This window comes from Patiria miniata, unplaced genomic scaffold (assembly GCF_015706575.1).
Source record: "Patiria miniata isolate m_02_andy unplaced genomic scaffold, ASM1570657v1 HiC_scaffold_1, whole genome shotgun sequence".
Lineage (NCBI taxonomy): Eukaryota > Metazoa > Echinodermata > Asteroidea > Valvatida > Asterinidae > Patiria > Patiria miniata.
The window spans coordinates 17,863,271-17,884,804 of NW_024037047.1; the positions used below are offsets into that span (position 1 = coordinate 17,863,271).

Sequence of the window (21,534 nt, forward strand, 5' to 3'; positions counted from 1 at the left end):
AGCCACATCACCACAGGCGCCTCTCTCCCCTCAGAGTATATAAATAAATTCTCACACTAGCTAGGAAAGAACATGAGATGGTCTGGTATGATTTAGAGGAAAGAAATATTCTTAATCTGAGCCACTGAAACCGGAGATAAACGCCAGCCTGATGATCCGTATTGGCTTGGAACGGATTTTGGATTGAACATTGTATTGTGTTTGGTCTTGATTCAGTGCCGCCCACGTGGGTTCAAGAAATCTCAGACACGGAAGCAAATATCTACAAGGACGTGATCTGGGAGTGTGAAGCTGCAAGCCCAGACGGCGTGACCTACAAGTGGTATCGTAACGTTGAGGAGATCATGGACTTGCCCAGACATCAGCTCAGTAATGGTCAGAAGACACTGACTATCAAGAAGCTGACAGTGGAAGATACAGGGATGTACCAGTGTGTGGCCAGCAACGATCATGGGGAAATCTACACCACTGGACAGCTGACTGTGCTCGGTAAATTCCTCACTCATTTGTGTTAGGTGTGTGGGCCTTTTTTGTTTTCTTTTTCTATTTTTTGTCATGAATTAATCAACTATAAAGTTCTAAGCTGCTGCAGAACTTTGTTGGTTAATTATTTCTCATTCAGCTGAGATTTTTTTGGCATGCTTTAGTCGTGATGAGAAAGGAAATTGTAGTGTTAAAGGTGGGAGGAAAACCAGCGAGAAGAATTTCTGGACAAAAACCACTGAAGGGAGGGACTTAAAAACTCAAACTGCACAAGCACTCTACGGTTTGATGAATTCATCTTGGATAAATACAATGTAATACTATGTAGTACAGATACTAATGGTTGATTGCCATACAGGACATGGCATACATTCTAATATACGAAGCCAGAGGAGAAGCTTAACTTTCAAATCCCCCCAAACCCCAAGGGTTTGGCCCTCTTTCAACAAGTGGCGGCATGTGTAGCACAAATGTAAAGTATTTTCCTAACTCCAGACAGTCACTTATTAGTTCTGTGAGGGGGATAACTTGGATAAAACCGGGTTGGGGATGATCCAGCATGCGTGGTGTCCAAAACAAATCTCTCGCGACCACTGGACAGAGTCCCATCGCACACAGATTCGTGCATGGTAAAAACTTGCCGAGCCCTCACATTACACAATACCGAACGGTAATAGTTTTCACTCCACAATCAATGGACACGGAAATAAGTGGCATATTTCATGTAGACACGCTACGCAGAGTTAGGTCCTCTTGTTGAAATGTTTGTAGTTGACTAACCGCCATTGTTGTTGATCAGCTGGCAGCAACATCGTTCCCATGGTCTATCATTCGTTCAACATCTAACTGTTGTAGCTACCACAGAAAATTTGAAAAAAAAATTGAAAATAAAGCGCACGATCAAAATCGCGCTGACCAGAGACTGAATATTTAGGATTTGTTTGGCCTAACATACATTACTTGCTCTGCCTTGACAGTCATGCAGCCTTGGTTCAGCACCGGGTTAAAGCAAAATCAGGTGGCGCCCCGTGGCGGCACAGCCACCATCATCTGTCAGCCTGAGGCTGCACCAACCCCAACCATCAGGTGGTTCAAGGAAAGCCGGCTGATCACAAGTGACGGGCACTACACCATCCAGGATAATGGTAACTTGTTGATCACAGATGTGGTGGACTCGGATGCTGGGGAGTATACATGTGAAGCAACCAACATCGTAGGCAGTACTACCAGTACTGGAAGTATTGTTGTAAGAGGTGAGCAGGGCTCATGGAACACAACAAAGGTGTTCTTTTGTCTAAGTAGTCCATTACCATTACAGCCATTGCTTGATACCCCAGTTTGGTTAAATATAAGGGGAGTGTGGCCATTGGTTATGGTTTGTATGTGACTTAAGATCAGAGGGTTGAAAAGCACATGTGTCATGCATGCAGCACTGGCAGACTGGTTCCCGCCGTGTGCTAAAATGGCAAAAGTTAAGGACTGGAACCAGTCTATGACGGACATAGCATAAGTGGTCTAATTTGACATCATAATTAATGCCAAACAAATATCGATGAAAAGGAAAATCTCTGTAAGTTGATTCACAGACCATGATCGCTCTTTTCTGTGTACATGTTGGTAGATTTCGTCTTAATGTATTTATTTCGAGGTTGTACTGCTCGTACTGGAAGCATAACGTGTTTATGCAGAAATTACTGGTGCTGGCAGCACGGGGTTCATTGCCCACTACACATTGCAGTATGAAGCAGTCTACAAATGGTTAGAAACATCCTCAACGACTGACTACATGTATATGTATTATTAATCCTCCCAAATTTCAGAATACACGGGACTGGCAGGCTCTGGACCTCACATGGTGAAGGAGCCTCACGACATAATCTTCAATGAGGACAGCGTGATGGATTTCTTGTACCTGGACTGTGAGGCGGATGGAGACGAGAGTCCCACCTACACCTGGCGACGAAACGATGAAGAATTGGACACCGATGCTGAGCCCAGGTACCGGCTATCCCAAGGCAGGCTGACCATCACACAGCCAGACAAGACGGTGGACATGGGCACCTACCAATGCTTCCCGTCCAACCAGATTGGAACTATCATGAGCAAGAAGGCCAAGTTGGATTTTGCTTGTAAATAAATGCCCCTTGATATCTGAATTATTTTAAATTGATAAATACATTGATAAAAACAAAGTAACATCATTTTGGAAATACCAATTTCATTTTGAAAGAGTCAATAACTTGAAACAAAAACTCTTTTTGAATGCCTTATTTTGTGAAAAAGTTAAAAATTGGAGGGCTCAAATGCCAGAAAGATCAAGAGGTGAAGTGTCACAAAGGTCAAAGGTTGAGAGGTCACATGTCAGAAATTCTCAAAGGTCGGCTTCACATCTTTGTGTTTTTACAATGTACTATTTTCATTAAAACATACCCTATTCTTGCACTGCACTGATTCACTTTAGTGTTAAAATATAGCAACATTGTATCTTTGTTTTAGAGGTCAAATGTGTGTCAAAAGGCACGGTGATTATGTCACATCATACATTCTGCATGTTGGATAGTTCTTAAAATTTGTCATCTTGGTACATGTATTTTTCTTTCATCAGTCCTTAACAATTTTCCAGAGGTAGGCCCACCAGATATGACAATACCACTCAACACAGGGATGTGTATATCATGCGATGTACCACATCACTTCCCAGGTACGTTACACATCTTTTCAATTACGAGGCCTCGCCCATTTCCCGTGGAAGGTGGCTTTGTGGTCATGTGGAGCAAGTCGTGAACATGCACACACACAGACATGCATGTATTTGCCTGCAATCGGGTACCCCCCATTGCCCCTCTTTTGTTTGTACTTTTAAGGAAGACCTCCCATGTTTTGTACACGATTGCCAAATTGGGACCTTCAGGAATTGGGGACCCTACATATAGAAGCACATAAATGCACGATCGACGACAGTTTTCAACAAAAGATGAACGATCAGAGTCAACATAGCATCTGTTGTTCTCCCTTTGTCTATCGGTCCTCGGGGTGAATATAGCCCACAAATTCTTGTTCCATAGTTATGGGGTCATACACTTGTCTCTGTGGTATTTGTGGGAGGGAAAATGCTGTGGGGACAGCAGAAAAACCCCACAACTCTTTCCTAATTTGCCTAACAATAAACTTCCCCATAATGCGATGAAGGCCTACCCACCCAGGCACACAAGCATGTAAGTGCCTTCAATCGTGGACAGCCTCTGTTGCTTGTACTTTTTCTGTTTGAGTAGACCTCCCATGTGTTTTGTACACGATCATCAAATGTGGACCTTTTGGAATTGTGGACCCTATTTTTCCCTATTGAATGCAGAAACAATCTCATATACTTTCTTCTTGATGGTATACCCGTGATGAGCCTAGGATGTGTAAAATAGCAAATTCAACTTGATATATTTTGGGGAAGGTGCAAAATTGCTCATTCCGATGCTTCACCTTGGGAAGTAGTCTCGCTTTGCATTGACTATCCCCTCAGCACTACTGATACTTTCCCTCTTTAATACAATCAATAGCTGTAGTCTGTCTTGCTGACCTGTTGTCTCGGGCCTATCCCCACAGGAGTCGATGTCTTCTGGTACTACGGACTGTTTCCCATTCTGCAGACAGCACATACCCACACGACCAAGGATGGACGGCTCTGCTTTGCCAACTTCCAAAAATCTGATAACGGAGAGTACAGATGCTACGTTGTTCTCAAAATCATCCAAACTTACGGCGGATCTTCAGGTGCAAAGTTCAGCGACACCTTTCAAGTCACTGCCGGGCCTGCAAGTAGGTGTCAAAAATCATGTTAATACATGTATGCCACTCTTTTTGTGCCATGTGTACTCCATGTACAGGCTACATTCAGCAGAATGATACTCGTTGTGCTCTTGCTCAGAGGCTATGGGGTTTTGCACATCTAGTATTGGTTGTGTTTACATTGCGACAGATTTTACGCTAATCAACATGAGCATGCAATTTTCAAATGATGTTTTGTGACATACCCCTCTGGCCATGTCGATGTTTGCCTCGTGGCCACAGTAGAAAAAAATCTCCTTTTATGGGGTTTGGCGCATGCTGGACACATAATGCAGCAGTGCAGGAGTTAAAACCATCTGGTGGTCTATCAGCTGATAAACCCACCCATGTGATTTTTTTTAGACAAACGTTTTACTTTTTCTACCCATTGGGTGTTTGAATCTCCCCCCCCCCCCCCCTCTTCGCAACAATGCAATTAATTCAATGATTTGATTTGATGTCTTGATTTATTTTTCATAGCCAGGGAAGCTCAATTTGGTCCTGAACTGGCCATCGCTGTGGAAGACCAAGAAGTGTTAGTCAACACGGCAAAAACTACACTCAGTTGCTTCTTCTTTGGCAAGTGAGTAGAGACGATTGGTTGATCAAGTTGTTTTCTATTAGAATGGAAGTCACCCGTTACAAGGCTGAAAGCCACTCTAGGTATAGGACGGCCACTTATAAAGAACAAAGGTGGGCCCAAGGATCGTTTGCCCCCAGTACCCCTGCATGAGTGATGAAGTTGAGGTACTTACTATACGTGACTCTGAAAGCAATCCTCTTGTAAAGAACAAAGATGGGCCCAAGGATTGTTTGCCCCCAGTACCCCTGCATGTGTGATGAAGTTGAGGTACTTACTATACGTGACTCTGAAAGCAATCCTCTTGTAAAGAACAAAGATGGGCCCAAGGATCGTTTGCCCCCAGTACCCCTGCATGAGTGATGAAGTTGAGGTACTTACTATACGTGACTCTGAAAGCAATCCTCTTGTAAAGAACAAAGATGGGCCCAAGGATCGTTTGCCCCCAGTACCCCTGCATGAGTGATGAAGTTGAGGTACTTACTATACGTGACTCTGAAAGCAATCCTCTTGTAAAGAACAAAGATGGGCACAAGGATCGTTTGCCCCCAGTACCCCTGCATGAGTGATGAAGTTGAGGTACTTACTATACGTGACTCTGAAAGCAATCCTCTTGTAAAGAACAAAGATGGGCACAAGGATCGTTTGCCCCCAGTACCCCTGCATGAGTGATGAAGTTGAGGTACTTACTATACGTGACTCTGAAAGCAATCCTCTTGTAAAGAACAAAGATGGGCCCAAGGATCGTTTGCCCCCAGTACCCCTGCATGAGAGATGAAGTTGAGGTACTTACTATACGTGACTCTGAAAGCAATCCTCTTGTAAAGAACAAAGATGGGCCCAAGGATCGTTTGCCCCCAGTACCCCTGCATGAGAGATGAAGTTGAGGTACTTACTAATGACTCTGAAAGCAATCCTCTTGTAAAGAACAAAGATGGGCCCAAGGATCGTTTGCCCCCAGTACCCCTGCAAGAGTGATGAGGTTGAAGTACATGCCATACATGACTCTGAAAGCAATCCTCTTGTAAAGAACAAAGATGGGCACAAGGATCGTTTGCCCCCAGTACCCCTGCATGAGAGATGAAGTTGAGGTACATGCTATACATGACTCTGAAAGCAATCCTCTTGTAAAGAACAAAGGTGGGCCCAAGGATCGTTTGCCCCCTTCCCAGTACCCCTGCATGTCTGATGAGGTTGAGGTACATGCTATACATGACTCTGAAAGCAATCCTGAAGGGTCTTATGAAGAACCACTTGTCCAAGGATGGTGCAACATTGAATCAAAAGGATTTGCAGACTTACCGTGTTAATAGCTCTAATTAATATGGACATAAAAGTTTGTTGGTTTTTTTTTCTCAATATAGCCCAGTTTCATGGTGTATCTGATATCAACTATGAAAATATAAAGTGTTATGAAGTGGTGTCTTTGAGAGATATTTTTAAGTTGTGTGCTGTTTTGAGAATGGCTCTGAATTTGAAGTTTTTAAATTGTTTTTCTTGTTCAAAATATATTTTCACTATTGAATGAGATATCATCAAAAACAGTTGGTACGGTCATGTGCATTTTTAGTTATTTGTTGCCCACCACTGACTGCATGGTTGCAGGACAGACTGGTTTCATAAAATGTAGGGACTAGGAACCAGTCTACTTGCAGGGCAGATCTGTTTGTGTTCAAAAGCAACCCAAAAGTAAACGACTGTTTTTTTTTGTTTTTTTTTTGTTAAAATAAAACTCTCAACGGTTGAAATTTGTTCAAAGAAATGAGTACGGACAGTACATCTTTAACTCTACACATTTGATATATCCTGATGATCCTTTTAACATGTGACCTTTGACCTTTGTATCCCCAAGTCCTACCCCAAGGATCCAATGGCGCAGAAAGACCCCACAAGGTGCGGAGCTGCCGGCCCTGTACAACCTCAGGAATGATAACCAGGTGTTGGTGCTGATGAATATACAGGTGGATGATGCCGGGGAGTATGAGTGCTACACTGAAGAGGGTGACGGACGCTCATCTGGAAATGTCGTCGTAAACGGTAGGTCATGCTGGAAGAAAGAGATTTTTATTAATTTAAAGGAACATAGGAATAATTGCAATTACCCAGAAATGTACCAATCGATCTACCCAGGGTGTAAAATTTGAAACCATTGGTTTTCACGGAGGATTCAGGAAGGTTCCCAGCCATAATGCCCAGGGTATAAACTTAAAACTTGGTGGGAACAAAGAGTGTTCCATTGGGTTTATGCACAGTGGTGTGTTTTTTGGGTTTTTTTTGAGGAATAAGAAAGGTTAGTTAGGATTTTTTGTTTAATGGTGAGAGTGTGGCCTAGTGGTTAGGTGTCATGACTAGTGATCATATAGGGTCCAGGGGTCATACATGTTCCGGTATATCCCGCTGCTGGCTTGACGTTGTGTCCTTAGGCAAGCCACATCCCCCAACCTGCCCCTCGCCCCCAGGAAATGGATCCTGGCATTATCTAGGAAATAACCTGAGATTGTCTGGTATTCCATTGAGGGCAAAGGAATATTTTGAGTTGTTTCATGCCACTGAAGCAGGAGATAAACGCCAACCTGATGATCTTGGCTTGGATACAGCTATTTGGATTGAACATTGTATTGTGTTTGGTCTTGATTCAGTGCCGCCCACGTGGGTTCAAGAAATCTCAGACATGGAAGCAAATATGTACGAGGACGTGATCTGGGAGTGTGAAGCTGCAAGCCCAGACGGCGTGACCTACAAGTGGTATCGTAACGTTGAGGAGATCATGGACTTGCCCAGATATCAGCTCAGTAATGGTCAGAAGACACTGACTATCAAGAAGCTGACAGTGGAAGATACAGGGATGTACCAGTGTGTGGCCAGCAACGATCATGGGGAAATCTACACCACCGGACAGCTCACTGTGCTCGGTAAATTCCTGAATTGCTTTCTGACGTTTGTTGTCAATATTTTCTTTATTTTTTTAAGGGGGGGGGGGGGAGTTATCCACAGTTTTCTCCTGCACGGCTCATGATATCAACTAGTAACTTTGAAAATACATGTATATCGACCCTATCCTGAGTGGTGCATATTACTTTAAAGTCATGATGACATCATCAGGTATCAAATTACAAGCAATATTAGTTCAAAAAGTGACAGACTTCTTTCACTCATACTCTTACTACTCAATCATCTTTATACTTGCAGTTTGATAAACCATACCTTGAAAATATTTTGTGTGTGTATGTGAAGTAACTTTACCTTTCCTTCCATGGTTACCGGAAGGTCAGTTAGTTGAATTCAAAATATGAGCCTCATATCAAAGGATTGTTTTTCCAAATGGTTCACAGGATGATAATTGAACATGGGATGAATATGAACCATGGTCCGAACCATGGACGTCATCATAACGTCATCGGGTATCAAATTTCAAAGAGAAAAGGTTACATGTATATGTAGACAACGGTGTACAAACTGTCCGTGTGGGAATGGGTTCAATTTCCAATTCCACCGTACATGGATACAGACACTATCCATTCACAGCCTCCACTGTTTTCAGAGTTGTGTCGATGTTTCAATAATCATAGTTGATTGGAATATTTTATTGGAAACAATAAAATGAGAGTAATTTTTGAAGTCAAGTCGGATTTGAATCCAATCCTTTTCTGTCCTGTCACAAGTAAAATCACAAGTCCGGTAAAAAAGTAACCACGGATAAACAATAACACGCATAGTTGGCAGGCTTGGGAATGAAGTTCATTACAAATCATTTGCATAGGTCGGGACCTGACTTGGGACTGGATGACTTGTGACAGACAATAACACATCATCACTAGTGCACAAGTCAAGTCACAAGTAATTAGCAAAGGCAATCCTTATTTATTGTTCATCCCCATTAATAGTGACCCAGCTTCATACATTCCCTTAACGCTACATGTCAAACAAACAGTGTCTGGTTTCTGGTCCTAGGCCAGAAAATTTGATAATTTTTCATTTTATCACAATGTAATGAGCCTATGTTCCTTTCCTCAGATGCCGTCAACTACTGCGACGTCACCCCTGGCTGTTCCCATCACTGCCTGCCCTCCCCATCCAGCCCCTCTAATTTCACCTGCGCTTGCCCCCATATGGCCCACTTGGACACGGACGGTAGGACCTGTCTCTGTAAGAATGGAAAACCACTCCTGAGCGATGGTACAAGGTGCCAGGAGGTGAGAAATTGTTTAGTTATGTTTCTTTTCCTACAAGTACCGGGGTTGGAATTAAATCTCAAGATACTGCCTGTTTAAATGTGCATTCTCCTCTTAAGCAAGATGTCAAATTGTCAAGTTTGCGTATAGGAAAACGTACTTATTCATGTCGTGGCCTACAGATTGAACTGTTGAGAATTTTTTGAATGCTAGCAGTGAAACCAACTTTTAATGAAATGAAAAACTTGACTTCAAAAGGCCTTTTCAGTGTAGAGCCTCTCAACTTGGGTTGAACTCAACCCTGGGTGAACCCTGTGCCAAACCCTAGGTTGAGTTCTTATTCTTCAATCCTGCGTTCAACCCCGTTTCATTTCATGCTTTTTTTCCATGCAATCCAAGCTGCTCTACTGTTTTGAGCCCTGGCGAGAGTTTCAACAGGAGTTGAAAATCTCAACCCTGGTCTGAAGCAGGTTGAGTTCAATCAATCTCAGGGTTGACGCAGAGTTGGCTCGTGGTTGAACATTTTCGAGTGCGAACCGCCGCATGTTTTCGACCCTGTGTCAACCCTGTGTTAACCCCTAGATTTGTCTTGTGTGAAAAGTCCTTTTTTGGTTTTTGTGCATATGTGTACATGTAAGAAGAACCCTTTGTGTTCTTTTATTTTCGGGAACCAATCCAGGACCCTCAGTTACCCGTGAAGGTCCGTGGCCTGACCAGTGGGTACCTGGCCGATCATGGCTCGCAGTTTAACATGAGATGCATCGTCAGTGAAGAGGAGGGAGTTATTTGCACTCCGCGGGGTGCAAAGGAGGCAACCGTCGCTGATGCTGAAGGACGGTATGAATGCCACGCTCCACATAATTAGGATGCTGCACAGAGCAAGTCATGGTACCTGACTTAAAAGTCATTTATGACATTCATTACATCATTTGATAGTCTTACACTTGAAGTATGGGAAGTGGCTGCAGTCACGTGTGTAATTTCAACATCAAGTTGACAATGTGAACAAATTAACCTTTCCTGTGGAGATAACCAGTGTATCTACCAACTTCAATCATCAACTTGTGAGATGAACAGCTTAATGGAGATAAATAAGATATATAACCAGAATCTGAAAGTAACATAAATATGTGGCTCAAACTCATTTATTTGTTTATTCATGCGGTACGTACGTAATTTGTTTTCTGATTACAATCCTATAATATCACCTTATAGTAAATTAAATCCTGTAATATCACCTTACAGTAAAATATTGTTTGTTTGAAGAAAATCAGTTTTCATTATAATTAGACACAAAAAAAATCCAGAAATGTTGGTACAGTTCAAGTTACAGTCAGCTAATCTTTCAACAAGATTCTTTTGAAGTTTGACATAAAGTTAAAAATTTAGAAACATGCCATGGTGTCTGTACGTTAGGTAATGTCAGACACAGACATGCTATTTTCAGATGGAGAATTTAAAAAAAAATTGCTTTTAAAAAGTGAGCTGCCTATTGGGTAAACTGCAAACTTTGACTTGCTGAGGGCAGTGAATATTCATCCTGTAGGGAGTTGATATCAATGATGACAGGCCTATTTGACCTGAAAATTATAGATAATTATGTTACGACTTGATGGACAAATATAAACTATAGCTGCTACCGACAGCAGTACTCTGTTACAGACTTGTAATCAAAAAAAATAATAGAATTTTGTTGATTGTTGGTTTAGAGAAAACGTCTTTGTAGTAGACAGAACAGAATTTTTTACAATTTGCTGAGGCTGATTTGTTGCTCATGTTGACCAAATTTTGCAATTGTTCTTAGAATGTTTTAGATTTTTATAAAGATGTTAGTGATGATGTTGATATATTTCACTCTGTAGTTGCTCCAGTTGTGAAAGAGTGCGTTCCTACTGTAAAGTCTCTCAAATGCAGTCCCCCTTGGTTTGATACATGTACATAATTAGAAATCTGCCAATATGCCCAGTGCATAAGGGAGATACTTGTTCTTTAGTCATGAATTTCCGTCCCATTTTACTATCACCCACTTTGTCTAAAAGTTTAAGAAAATTGTCGCTGAGAACACATTGGATCATATATGTCCTGTGGTGTGTGATAATCAGCATGGTTCTGTCCCATGGTCAGTCATGTGAAACCAATCTTGCTACAAAGCTACCGTATTCAATGGACAAAGCGCAATATTCTCAATGTCTGACTTCCGGTTAGAGGTCAAGTGATTTTCAAGACAAAACAACAGTATAAGTCAATGTAAAACATTCACAGATCCACGCTGAACAATTGGCGTATTTCAAGGTGTTCGAAATAAAAGAATAATGGAAATAAAGAATTCCATACGCACAAATGAGGAAAACTTTTGTCAATACATGTATTTGTAAATCGCTATGTTATAATATTTTCTCAAGCGGCACAGTTTGCCTAAAGACTTTCGTAAAGTCTAAGCCATTTGTTTAGAGAAAACAACGAAAGGTCCAATCGATGAATCTCGGAATCCATCTTGCTCTAGAGATAACTCTTCATGTACAGTTGGTTCCTTGATTGATGTGCAATTATTTCCTCCGACTTACATCTGACTGAGTCACTGACTGAGTCTAGTGACTTACTGACTGACTTAGTCACTGAGTCAGTGAGTTTAAGAGAATGTCGTCAAACTGAGACTTTTAGTCTGACATCGCAAGGCAAGCATAGTCTCATTCAGAATAATGGACAAGGCTAAGGGGAGGTCTACACTCGCAGGCGGCCATCTGAGCCGAGAGTGTAGCAAGCCATGGGAGTAGCTGATGAAGAAGGGGTGACGCCTTCGTCCTCTTGGATGCTGGTGGTTTCGCATACAGTGTGAACTAGCTGTGCATCGCATTTCGAGTCGGACCACATACCATCTGTATTGTGAAAAGCCAGACAGTGGTCATTACCGTTAGCGTTGTTCGGTTGACCGGTTGCCCAGTTTTCGAACGGCAAATCGCTGGCAGCCGCGTAGCACAGCCACGTCCCCTCGGTCGATCTATCGCTGCATCCCAGCCACGCCCACGTCTTGGTTTGATTCTTCAGTATCCCGTAGATGAACTCATTCTCCTCCGATGTCTCTATCACTAAGAGCTCCCCGCCAAGTCGGTCGCAGTACGCGGCTCCATCATCCCAGGTTCGTTTCAAAAAAGCAGCAGAGTTCCAGATTCTCAAGTGAACTTTCCTAGCCATTTGTAGGGTACGTTCTTCAACTTGCTGCTGTTATTTTCTTTCTTTTTGGGGGAACCGACGAATTCAAATTCTTGATCGAACCCAAGAGCGTTAAGCCCCAAAGCAGTAAAAGCCCTTCGGTATGAAGTGTTCAGAAAGCTATAACATTATACCGCAAGTGTTTCTTCGGTTAATGCTGAAGACTTTGAAGACGGTTTATCTGTAAACACGTTCATGTACAACACACTACTGATTATTACACTAGGTGCATAGGCCTCATGTCCTGCACTACTTGAACACTAAATAACGAATAATTACGATGCTCAGCCCTCTGTCACGCACGAAACGGAACCACAAAAATTTGATTATGACGCGACAATTAACTTTAATTGACAATGAATTTCAGACCTTCCGCCGCCATCATTCAAAAGAGCAATTTTCGTTCTATTTTAGAGCTGTTCAAGGAGACGTTAATTAGTAATTAATTACAGATCATTTGCCGCCATCACTCTCAAATCAATTTCCATTCGGTTGAACAGCATTTCAAGGAGACAGTAATTAGGATTCACAAATACCTCAGGCAATTTAACCATTCCTATTGGTCGAGAGCCCGTCACGTGGGTGGTTTTGAGACACCGAGTAAATTACCACTGCGTATCTGGGCCACATCACGCAGTACGCGTATGCGCGCCGCGAGCACACCAAGTTTCGCAAAAAAGATTTTTAGCACATACTCTTAAAAATAAACCCAAATATACAGGGTGGGGAAAAAAACCCCGAGATATTATTGCTTATTGGAACAGAAGTAGGGCAAAGGGAGATATCTTCTGTTAGGGTCGGATCTCCTCTTTAAAATGACACCCATTAACGGTTGACTGAGCAGTGACCAATTTTATGAAAGGGTCTATTTAGAGAATTGCGCCACTTTTCAATTGTGATTTTTGTTGTGTCAATTGTCACAGAGCGAATAGAAAGGCTGTGGTTGCCAATCAAGGCAGATGGGAAAAAAGAGATTTCACTATGAAACTGGCGCAAGTCTCTAAATACATGTAGACCCTTTCATAAAATTGGTCACTGCTCAGTCAACCGTGAATGTAAGGACATGACCAGGGTGTCATTTTAAAGAGGAGATTCAACCCTAACAGTGGATATCTCCCTTTGATTCACATGTGCCTTACTTCTGTCCCAATTAGCAATAATATCTCGGTTTCGTTTTTTTCTTATCCACCCTGTATAGCCAGAGGCATGCGTTTCACAAAACCGGAAGAATTGATGAAAATCATCGTTCAAAATGTGTGAATTGTTAATTTGTTTGGACTTTTTGACAGAAATGTATTTATTGATTAAACGTATTAAAAGGGACGTTAAAAATAGGCTTGGGACCTTGTCGTATAATGGCACTCGCCTTCGGCTCAGTCCATTATCCACGTTAAGGCTCCTAGCCGATTAAAACAGATCATTGGCGTTGCCAGGATTTTTTTAGGGGGGGGGGGAGGGACAGCACATTTCCCCCATTAAACCCTTGAACTTTATCTAGCATATTCTCAATTTATCATTTTTTTCGACGATGGGCGGGAACCTTTAGCCACCCCACCCCACTGACACCCCTGCAGATGCCCATTTGGTTACATATTTATTTTCCTTTTTTTAGCTGTTTCGGTGACACACCGAAACAGCTCTTGTTTTCGTTAAGATTTTTTTTTTTCTTTTTTTTTCTTTTTTTTTTTCAGACTTTTTCTCCATAGGTTTAACACACGTTTCTTCAGCCAGTCCACTTTGCCACTTTTTTAAATCCGATCGATTTTAGACTTGGTACATACTTAGACCACCACCCACAGATGGTCCTAGAGGAAATTTGTGACCGTGACGTCATCAGGTGTCGGGTTACGTCACATTATAGATGCATTTTTCCCCATATGTTTTGTACACGTTTTAAAAGACTCCACTTTGGCCTCTTTGTCAATCCGATCGACCTCAGACTTGATACATACTTAGACCACCACCCACAGATGGTTGTAGAAGAAATTCGTGACCGTGACGTCATCAGGTGTCGGGTTACGTCACATTATAGATGCATTTTCCCCCATATGTTTTGTACACGTTTTAAAACACTCCACGTTGGCCTCTTGGTAAATCCGATCGACCTCAAACTTGATACATACTTAGATTATCACCCACAGATGGCCCTAGAAGAAATTCGTGACCGTGACATCCTCAGGTGTCAGGTTACGTCACATTAAAGATGCATTTTCCCCATAGGGTTTGTACACGTTTTCATAAAACACTCCACTTTGGCACTTTCATAAATTTGATGGACTTTACACTTGGCACACACTTAGACCATCACCCACAGATGGTCCTAGAACAAATTTGTGATCGTGACGTCATCAGGTGTTGGTTTACGTCACATTAAAGATGCATTTTTCCCCGTAGGGTTTGTACACGTTTTAAAACATTCTACTTTGGTAAATCCGATCGACATTAGACTTTGTACACACTTAGACTACCACCCACAGATGGTCCTAGAAAAAATTCGTGATCGTGACATCATCAGGTGTAAGGTTACTTCACATTAAAGATGCATTTTCCCCATAGGTGTTGTACACGTTTTTCTTCAAACCATGTACTTTGGCACTGTATGTCTGATTGACTTTTCACTTGGCAGATGACATTCGAAGTGACTTCATCACGTGTTCATCACGTGCACAGAGTATTTCAAATATCCGAAACAGCTTGTGTTTGTCCACAAACACATTTCTAGTTTTTATTCGTTTTTCTTCTATTGTTTTTCCTTTTCAAAGGGGGGGGGGGGGCAACCCTCTTGCCCCATCCTGGCGACGCCCATGAATCACATATGTTTTCTTTAATGAATTACAGAAGTTTGCTGTCATCATTGTCAAGAGCAAGTTCCGTTCAATTGTATGGGTTTTTTTTTGGGGGGGGGGACTTTGTTAAAAACCAGGAGTGTCATTTCACGTCATGGTCCTGCATTTGTTACGATACACAGTCGTAAAGGTCGGCTTTAATTATGAATGGCACAGCAGTCTTCTTGCGATTTGTAATTAGGCAGTCAGTACTTGACAAAATGTCAGTCGTAAAGCTGGATCCCATTTTACAGGCTCTACAGTCGAAGGTTTAAAATTAATATTAAGATTCGCAGTATTATAATTCGGTAATAATATTGTGACTGCAAAGCAATATGTTTCGTTAACTTCATTTCTGTTAATGAGTGTGGAATCATATTTTCCGTTTCCATGTTCATATCTTAATTGAAATGTACATCTTTATATTCAGTGAACAGTACGAGGTGACGCAATCAATGAATGTTCATTTTCACTCGTAGCATTCAGTCCTTTACTCGTCCGGACTGCCCTATCAAAGGGCGCCGGCAGCCGCTAATTCTTGAGAATAAAACACAACCTGAACTATGGGAAAGGTTAAGACTGGTTTAACCCTAAAGGGGCCGGGGGGCGGAATCCCCCCCCCTCAACATTTTCCGCGATAGCTTCTAAAAAAATTTTTTTCGCGACCCGAGCTGTTATGACTGTTTAGCGTCGAGCTTTGCGCATCTTTTGATACCAAAAACATAAAAATCGGACAACGGGTTGGCACGTAGCGAAAAATTTTCCGGCGCTACGCGCCGTGAAAACTGAATTTTCGCATATACGTCGTGTTCACCAAGCAGAATTGCCATTCATACATTTGAATAATTAATTAGCCATAATTCCAAAACCCTTTGACATATAGTCATGAAATTTCTTGGGCATGTTTAGGAAGAGTTGCTCTATGCATGTGCTGAGTTTCAAAAATTTTCGTCACTCGATGGCCGGATCCGCTCCCCCCCCCCCCGGCTGAGAGATGGTCAAAATAACCCGGCCCCTTTAGGGTTAACACACCTCCATAATGGCTGCTGAATGTCAATCTGAGGTTGGCAGGTCACCGGAAGTGGAATGTGAGGACAGAATTGGATCACAGGGTCCACACAAATACGAAGACAGAATTGCACTGCCGGCTGCACGCAAATACGAGAAAAACATTAAACCGCAAGAGCCACACAACTACGAGTACAAAATCTCACAGCAGGTTGCACACCAATACGAGGACAGGATTTCACCTGAGGACGTAGATGAACACGAGTATGACGATACCATACCACCACAAGAGGAAACACCGATGATCTCCAGTAATGACGATGATGAGGAACATCTACCTCCTTGGGCTGAAGGGTGGAAGGTGCCTCGCTGCGACCTCATCGTCGGTGAGCGAGTCCTCGGTAGTGGGAACTTTGGTGAGGTGCGATCAGGTGGTGTGATGAAAGATGGAGAACTGACAAGGGCTGCCATCAAGATGCTCAAAGGTGACCTCTACTTAGTGTGTCAGGTTATTACATATCCGACAGAGGCCCAATGGCGATAAACCAATCCATTAAGCCCCACCCTATGGCGTTTGGACCAATCACAATCTTGATTATGTACGGCACGCGGCTGGAGCATAATTATGAGAGGTGCAAGTGTTGTCTGTGAGTGCAATGGGCGAGCCTAATGGATCGGTCTGTTCCAATCAGCACACAGTTAAAATACACAAAATCAGTACGCTTTTTATTTGATTGTTACTTTTAACATCGTTTTTATTTCTCGAACAGGCCATTCATTGATGAGTGAGCGAGATGATTTCATCGATGAACTCCGCACGACGACGTCTATCGGCCACCATCCAAATGTTGTCTTGCTGCTTGGTGCATGTCAGCATCGACGTATGGATTTCAATTTCTTGAAAAATGAACTGAACAAAAACGAAATCAGCCACCAGATAGGACACAAAGACACCTTTTAATTTAATGTAGCGCTACAGATTTCTATCATATAGTAATTTCTTTAAATAACAAATTTTTCCTAAACATGTTTGTGATTTGACCTGGGCCCAATTTGACGGACCTGCTAAATAAGATGAGTAATTCGCTAATCGTATTGCTTTGCACACGGTAAGCATGAATCTGATGCAGCTTTCCTCAGCTTGAAATACAATGACTTGCACTTCTCCACTCACAATCACCACTGCGATTGGTCAAAACATGGGGCGCGGCTTACATTTGATCGGTGATCGGTCTCTTGCCGTTCCCAGCAGCTTCGAATGCGATGGTCAACATATTGTCTTAGCAAAGGGATATGCATTATTTTAATTGTTAACAGAGGTGTTGTACGTCGCGTTGGAGTATCTTCCCCGCGGTGATCTGCGCAGCTACCTACGGACGGCTCGCTCACAGTCAGACTCAGACGAGGATGCATTGTCTTCCTATCAGCTGGTCAAGTTTGCTCTGGATGTTGCCAACGGAATGGAGCACCTTGCTAAAGCGGGGGTAAGGAGCCGTTGCATTGTTTTTTGCTCAGAAGAAGCAATTTCTATACGGTTTTATTCGCAAGGAGAATCAATGAACAATTGCAAAATGGATTTAGAGGCATTTTTATTGTGTTCTTTGATCTTAAAAGGTGATCCACCGAGACTTGGCTGCTAGGAACATCCTACTATCTGAAGGGCTAATTGCTAAGGTTTCAGACTTTGGACTGTCCAGGGGAGAGGACATCTATGTCCAAACATCAAGGGTAATTTTTACTGTTTTCACTCAAATCTAGACCTTTATTCCAAAGTCGCAGACCATTTCTCCATGAGGTTTTTACTAGACTATTGAGAATAAACACTGAAGTGTATATTGTAGATATATCTTCCCCTTACCCAAGTCCTTTGTTCTCAAGTCAAATTTCCAGCTACTCAAATATTTTTGTGTACAGTGGCTGCCACTTATTATGTGGTGGCCACCAGATAATAAGGGGCGGCCGCCACATAAGTCGTCATAATAAGTGGCGGCCGCTGTACAAAAAAAAATATTTTCACACGTACACAAAAATATTCACACTTTTTATGTGGCGGCCGCCACATAATTAGTGGCGGCCGCTGTACACAAAATATTTTCACACGCACCAAAATAAATATATTAACACTCATTGAGTGGCACTATCCGTCTTCCGTACAAATGAATTGTGAAAAATAAAGGCAATCCCTTTTTCAAAGGTCCCGATCAGATTTGATTCTGAATCCGGGTCATATTTGACGTGATATAATTCCGGGTCAAAATTAGGATTTTTTTCGGTCAAAATGACACTACTCGTGGTCATTTGGGGTCATTTTGACTGGCAAAAGTGTAATCTTGACACACAAAAAAGTGTCACTTTGACCTGAAATATTAAAAGGCCATAATGACCCGGATTCCTGGTCAAACCTTTTAGAGGACCTTTTATTGGGCTTAGATTTCATGTTTGTGGATTTTCATTTGATTATAGAGACGTGTTCCAGTCCGCTGGTTGGCTATTGAGTCAATCAGGTATAAGAGTTACACTACAAAGAGCGATGTGTAAGTACAAAGGACCTTGTTTATCATAATGGAGTATTTTATGGTTGATGACGGGCAACAACCTGGTACATTAAATTTATTTTCAAGATATTCGGCCCCGCTACAATAATTGTTGACTTTATTTTTTTTCTTACCATCAGGTGGTCTTTCGGCATTCTCTTGTGGGAAATAGTCACCATAGGTAAGAAAAATCCTGCTCTACATAAAATCATACCCATTTTTAGGTCAAATAAAAAAATAGACCACATTTCATCAAAAGGTTTAAGGAAACTTTACTTCCATTATTATTCTCTTATACAAAACTACAAAATGGGTTCTTTTCCCTTGGTACCGATATTATTCTAATTCACATTTAACGTTTATTGTGCAGGGGGAACCCCCTACTCGACCATTAAGAGCGAGTCACTAGCCAAGAAGCTGAAGGGAGGATACCGTATGCCCAAGCCCAGCAGCTGCAACGACAAAAGGTGAGATGTAAGCTTAATAGGTACTTAACAGGTGTATAGTTTTGCCGGTTAAGAAACTTACCGGCATTCCAGTTGTTGACGTCTGATGGTTCGAAGTTTAAGGTTTATCGTCCAAACCGATGCATCAATTGATTTATTTAGCTTACATCTTTCTAAAGTCAGGATTATTCAGAAAAAGATGTAGCTTAACGAAGGAAGGGGTTTTAGTAAATCAGAAATGAACTACCATAGCTTGAAAAGTGTCTTAGCATTTGTTGGAGTTAAAGACATAATCATATTATCTGCTACATGGAGCAAAAATCCAGATAATCACTGACTACCAAGCACTTTCTTGGTTGTTTATAGTCGCAAAACTACAACGGGTAGATTTCTCCGGCAATCTTATGAAAGTGAATTAGTCCACAGTGCTGGTTCTCTGAGTAAAATTTCAGGAAAGCAAATCCGAAGAGCACTCAAGTGAAAAGCCCTGGTGGAACATAACGACGTTAAATCCACTGTACATTGTTTTGCCAAAGCCGGACCCTTTGAAAAACAACAAAGATGTGTGGGGTGTAAATTAATTCGGAGCCTTGTCGAAGGTCGGTAAGATGGGAAAAAAGATACTGGAACAAATTCGGAGCCTTGTCGAAGGTCGGTAAGATGGGAAAAAAGATAATGGAACAAATTTTTGACAAGCCGCAAAAAAATCGTAGTTAGGCATTTGTTGAATTTCGCTTATGAGTATATCATTTGCTGAAACAAAGTTAATGCTTAAGACTATACAAAAAAATGTTACAGCAATCTATGTTTTTGGTGGTGGTCAAAGGAATATTGTCTGCCCTTCTCATATGGTTGAACCTGAGCACATGCACAAGGATTGAACCGTCACATTCTCTCCAAGAGTTTTAATTAATGTGACCAATAATGTATTCTCCAGAAAACATTCATTTACTTGAATTATGCCTTCATTAAGTACTTACAGGAGGATCCGAAAAAAACATAACAGACAAATCTTCACTAATACGGTTTCACTGCTACTATTTTCAGTTACGCCCTGATGCGTAAGTGCTGGGAAGAGGATCCGAACAACAGACCAAGTTTCTCAGATCTAGTCTCTGTCCTAAGTGACATGGATGACAGTAAAATTCATCACGTAAGTTGCACAATAATTTCGCATTCAAGTTATCCTGTCACACACCTCCTTAGATACTTAGCTAGAAGAGAAATAATCTTCATTTTAATTAGATACGTACATTGCACTTAAAGCAATAAAACAATAAAACAGTCTTCCTTTTGTTTAGATACGTGCAATATAAACATTCGCAATTTTTCAGGAAGCAATCTCTGTTTAGTATGAATGTTTTTACTTCAGAATTTATAGATTTGCAAATTTTACTGAAGTCCAGATAACCACAAGGTTTGTACAGCTCTTAAAAAGTACATTGTTAATCCCATTTACTTCCAGACCTATTTTTCATTTGACCGAGTGCATTGCGAGAATTTGAGTGCAATCCGGCCCGAGTTTGATGACAACTGAGCATTCAACGTCAGTGTGCTTTCAGCTGCGTCAACCGTTATTCTGTGGTCCAATAGGCTGCTAGGCTTGAGGACGAGTCGCGAGGAAGTCGTGTTTATCTGTTGGTGCCCACAATACTAGCACGGTGCAATGTATAACGTCTTATATTATAGGTTTCGACAATTTGAATCGACGTTTACTTGGTGTCGAAGATGTACAAACACTCGGACCCGCATGTAAGAGCAATACTGCACGCTTCACGTATCAGGTGCGGTATGCGGTATCGCGGCGCGCGGTTCGCCTCAGGCAATCTCAACACGGCCAATTACCGACTTGACTTCAAGTCTACACAAGCAGACCTTACTTTGAGCAAATGAGGGCACTGTAACGCCTCCATACTAGAGGTACGACGAGAAAAACATGTAACTGACGCAAGTTTACAAGTTTTACATAACATTCAATACTTGCGTTTGAATTGTGTGTTTTTTTTTTTTTTTTTTATTTATTTATTGGGGTGCCCAAGCCTGAAATAACCTGCCAGCAAGGTTAAAAGATCCATTTCCCACAATTGTCCAGACCATTATCAACCATTTTAACTCTTAACTACCTGGGTTATTGATGATTTTGTTGTATTGATTTTCTCAATTGTGATCATCAAATATGCAACCATTATTTCTGAGGGATTGAATAATGTGCCTTTTGTTGGGCACTATAGCGGCTACTTTTAGATGAAATAGATTTTTCCCCGGCTTATTGTAAGGTACAATTTTTAACGCTCAATTTCAAGACATTTTTTGCTTTCCGTTTTTAAAATAACGTTTCAATACTGTGCAATGTTAAATATAGGCTACACACATGTATATAATGTTATCCATTTCAATTTTAATGTTGAAATAAGGTTTTATTGTATCATTACTCGTACTGGGAGATCAGTTCTGATA

The 21,534-nt window shown here is 41.6% G+C and overlaps 2 protein-coding genes across 2 annotated transcripts in view; one reads left to right on the forward strand and one right to left on the reverse strand.

Moving 5' to 3' along the window:
• LOC119731200 (hemicentin-1-like) overlaps positions 1 to 21,534 on the forward strand; it is a 58,394-nt gene that overhangs the window by 15,166 nt on the left and 21,694 nt on the right. The window contains exons 8-25 of the mRNA XM_038204277.1: positions 217 to 489; positions 1,461 to 1,736; positions 2,304 to 2,612; positions 3,089 to 3,184; positions 4,081 to 4,293; positions 4,783 to 4,885; positions 6,735 to 6,919; positions 7,522 to 7,794; positions 8,897 to 9,075; positions 9,734 to 9,916; positions 16,153 to 16,582; positions 16,868 to 16,978; positions 17,415 to 17,581; positions 17,712 to 17,825; positions 18,561 to 18,631; positions 18,772 to 18,812; positions 19,002 to 19,098; positions 20,125 to 20,216. Coding sequence (XP_038060205.1) covers positions 217 to 489; positions 1,461 to 1,736; positions 2,304 to 2,612; positions 3,089 to 3,184; positions 4,081 to 4,293; positions 4,783 to 4,885; positions 6,735 to 6,919; positions 7,522 to 7,794; positions 8,897 to 9,075; positions 9,734 to 9,916; positions 16,153 to 16,582; positions 16,868 to 16,978; positions 17,415 to 17,581; positions 17,712 to 17,825; positions 18,561 to 18,631; positions 18,772 to 18,812; positions 19,002 to 19,098; positions 20,125 to 20,216 — 3,213 coding nt within the window. The remainder of the gene's footprint in view (positions 1 to 216; positions 490 to 1,460; positions 1,737 to 2,303; positions 2,613 to 3,088; positions 3,185 to 4,080; positions 4,294 to 4,782; positions 4,886 to 6,734; positions 6,920 to 7,521; positions 7,795 to 8,896; positions 9,076 to 9,733; positions 9,917 to 16,152; positions 16,583 to 16,867; positions 16,979 to 17,414; positions 17,582 to 17,711; positions 17,826 to 18,560; positions 18,632 to 18,771; positions 18,813 to 19,001; positions 19,099 to 20,124; positions 20,217 to 21,534) is intronic.
• On the reverse strand, positions 10,173 to 12,549 carry LOC119724145 (perlucin-like). The gene has a single exon (XM_038195073.1). It carries the CDS (start codon positions 12,244 to 12,246, stop codon positions 11,776 to 11,778), a length of 471 nt encoding a protein of 156 aa, XP_038051001.1. The 5' UTR covers positions 12,247 to 12,549; the 3' UTR covers positions 10,173 to 11,775.

Bases quoted from the DNA above. Each gene is read 5' to 3' on its own strand.
- LOC119724145 (XM_038195073.1), bottom strand. From the start codon at position 12,246: ATGGCTAGGAAAGTTCACTTGAGAATCTGGAACTCTGCTGCTTTTTTG.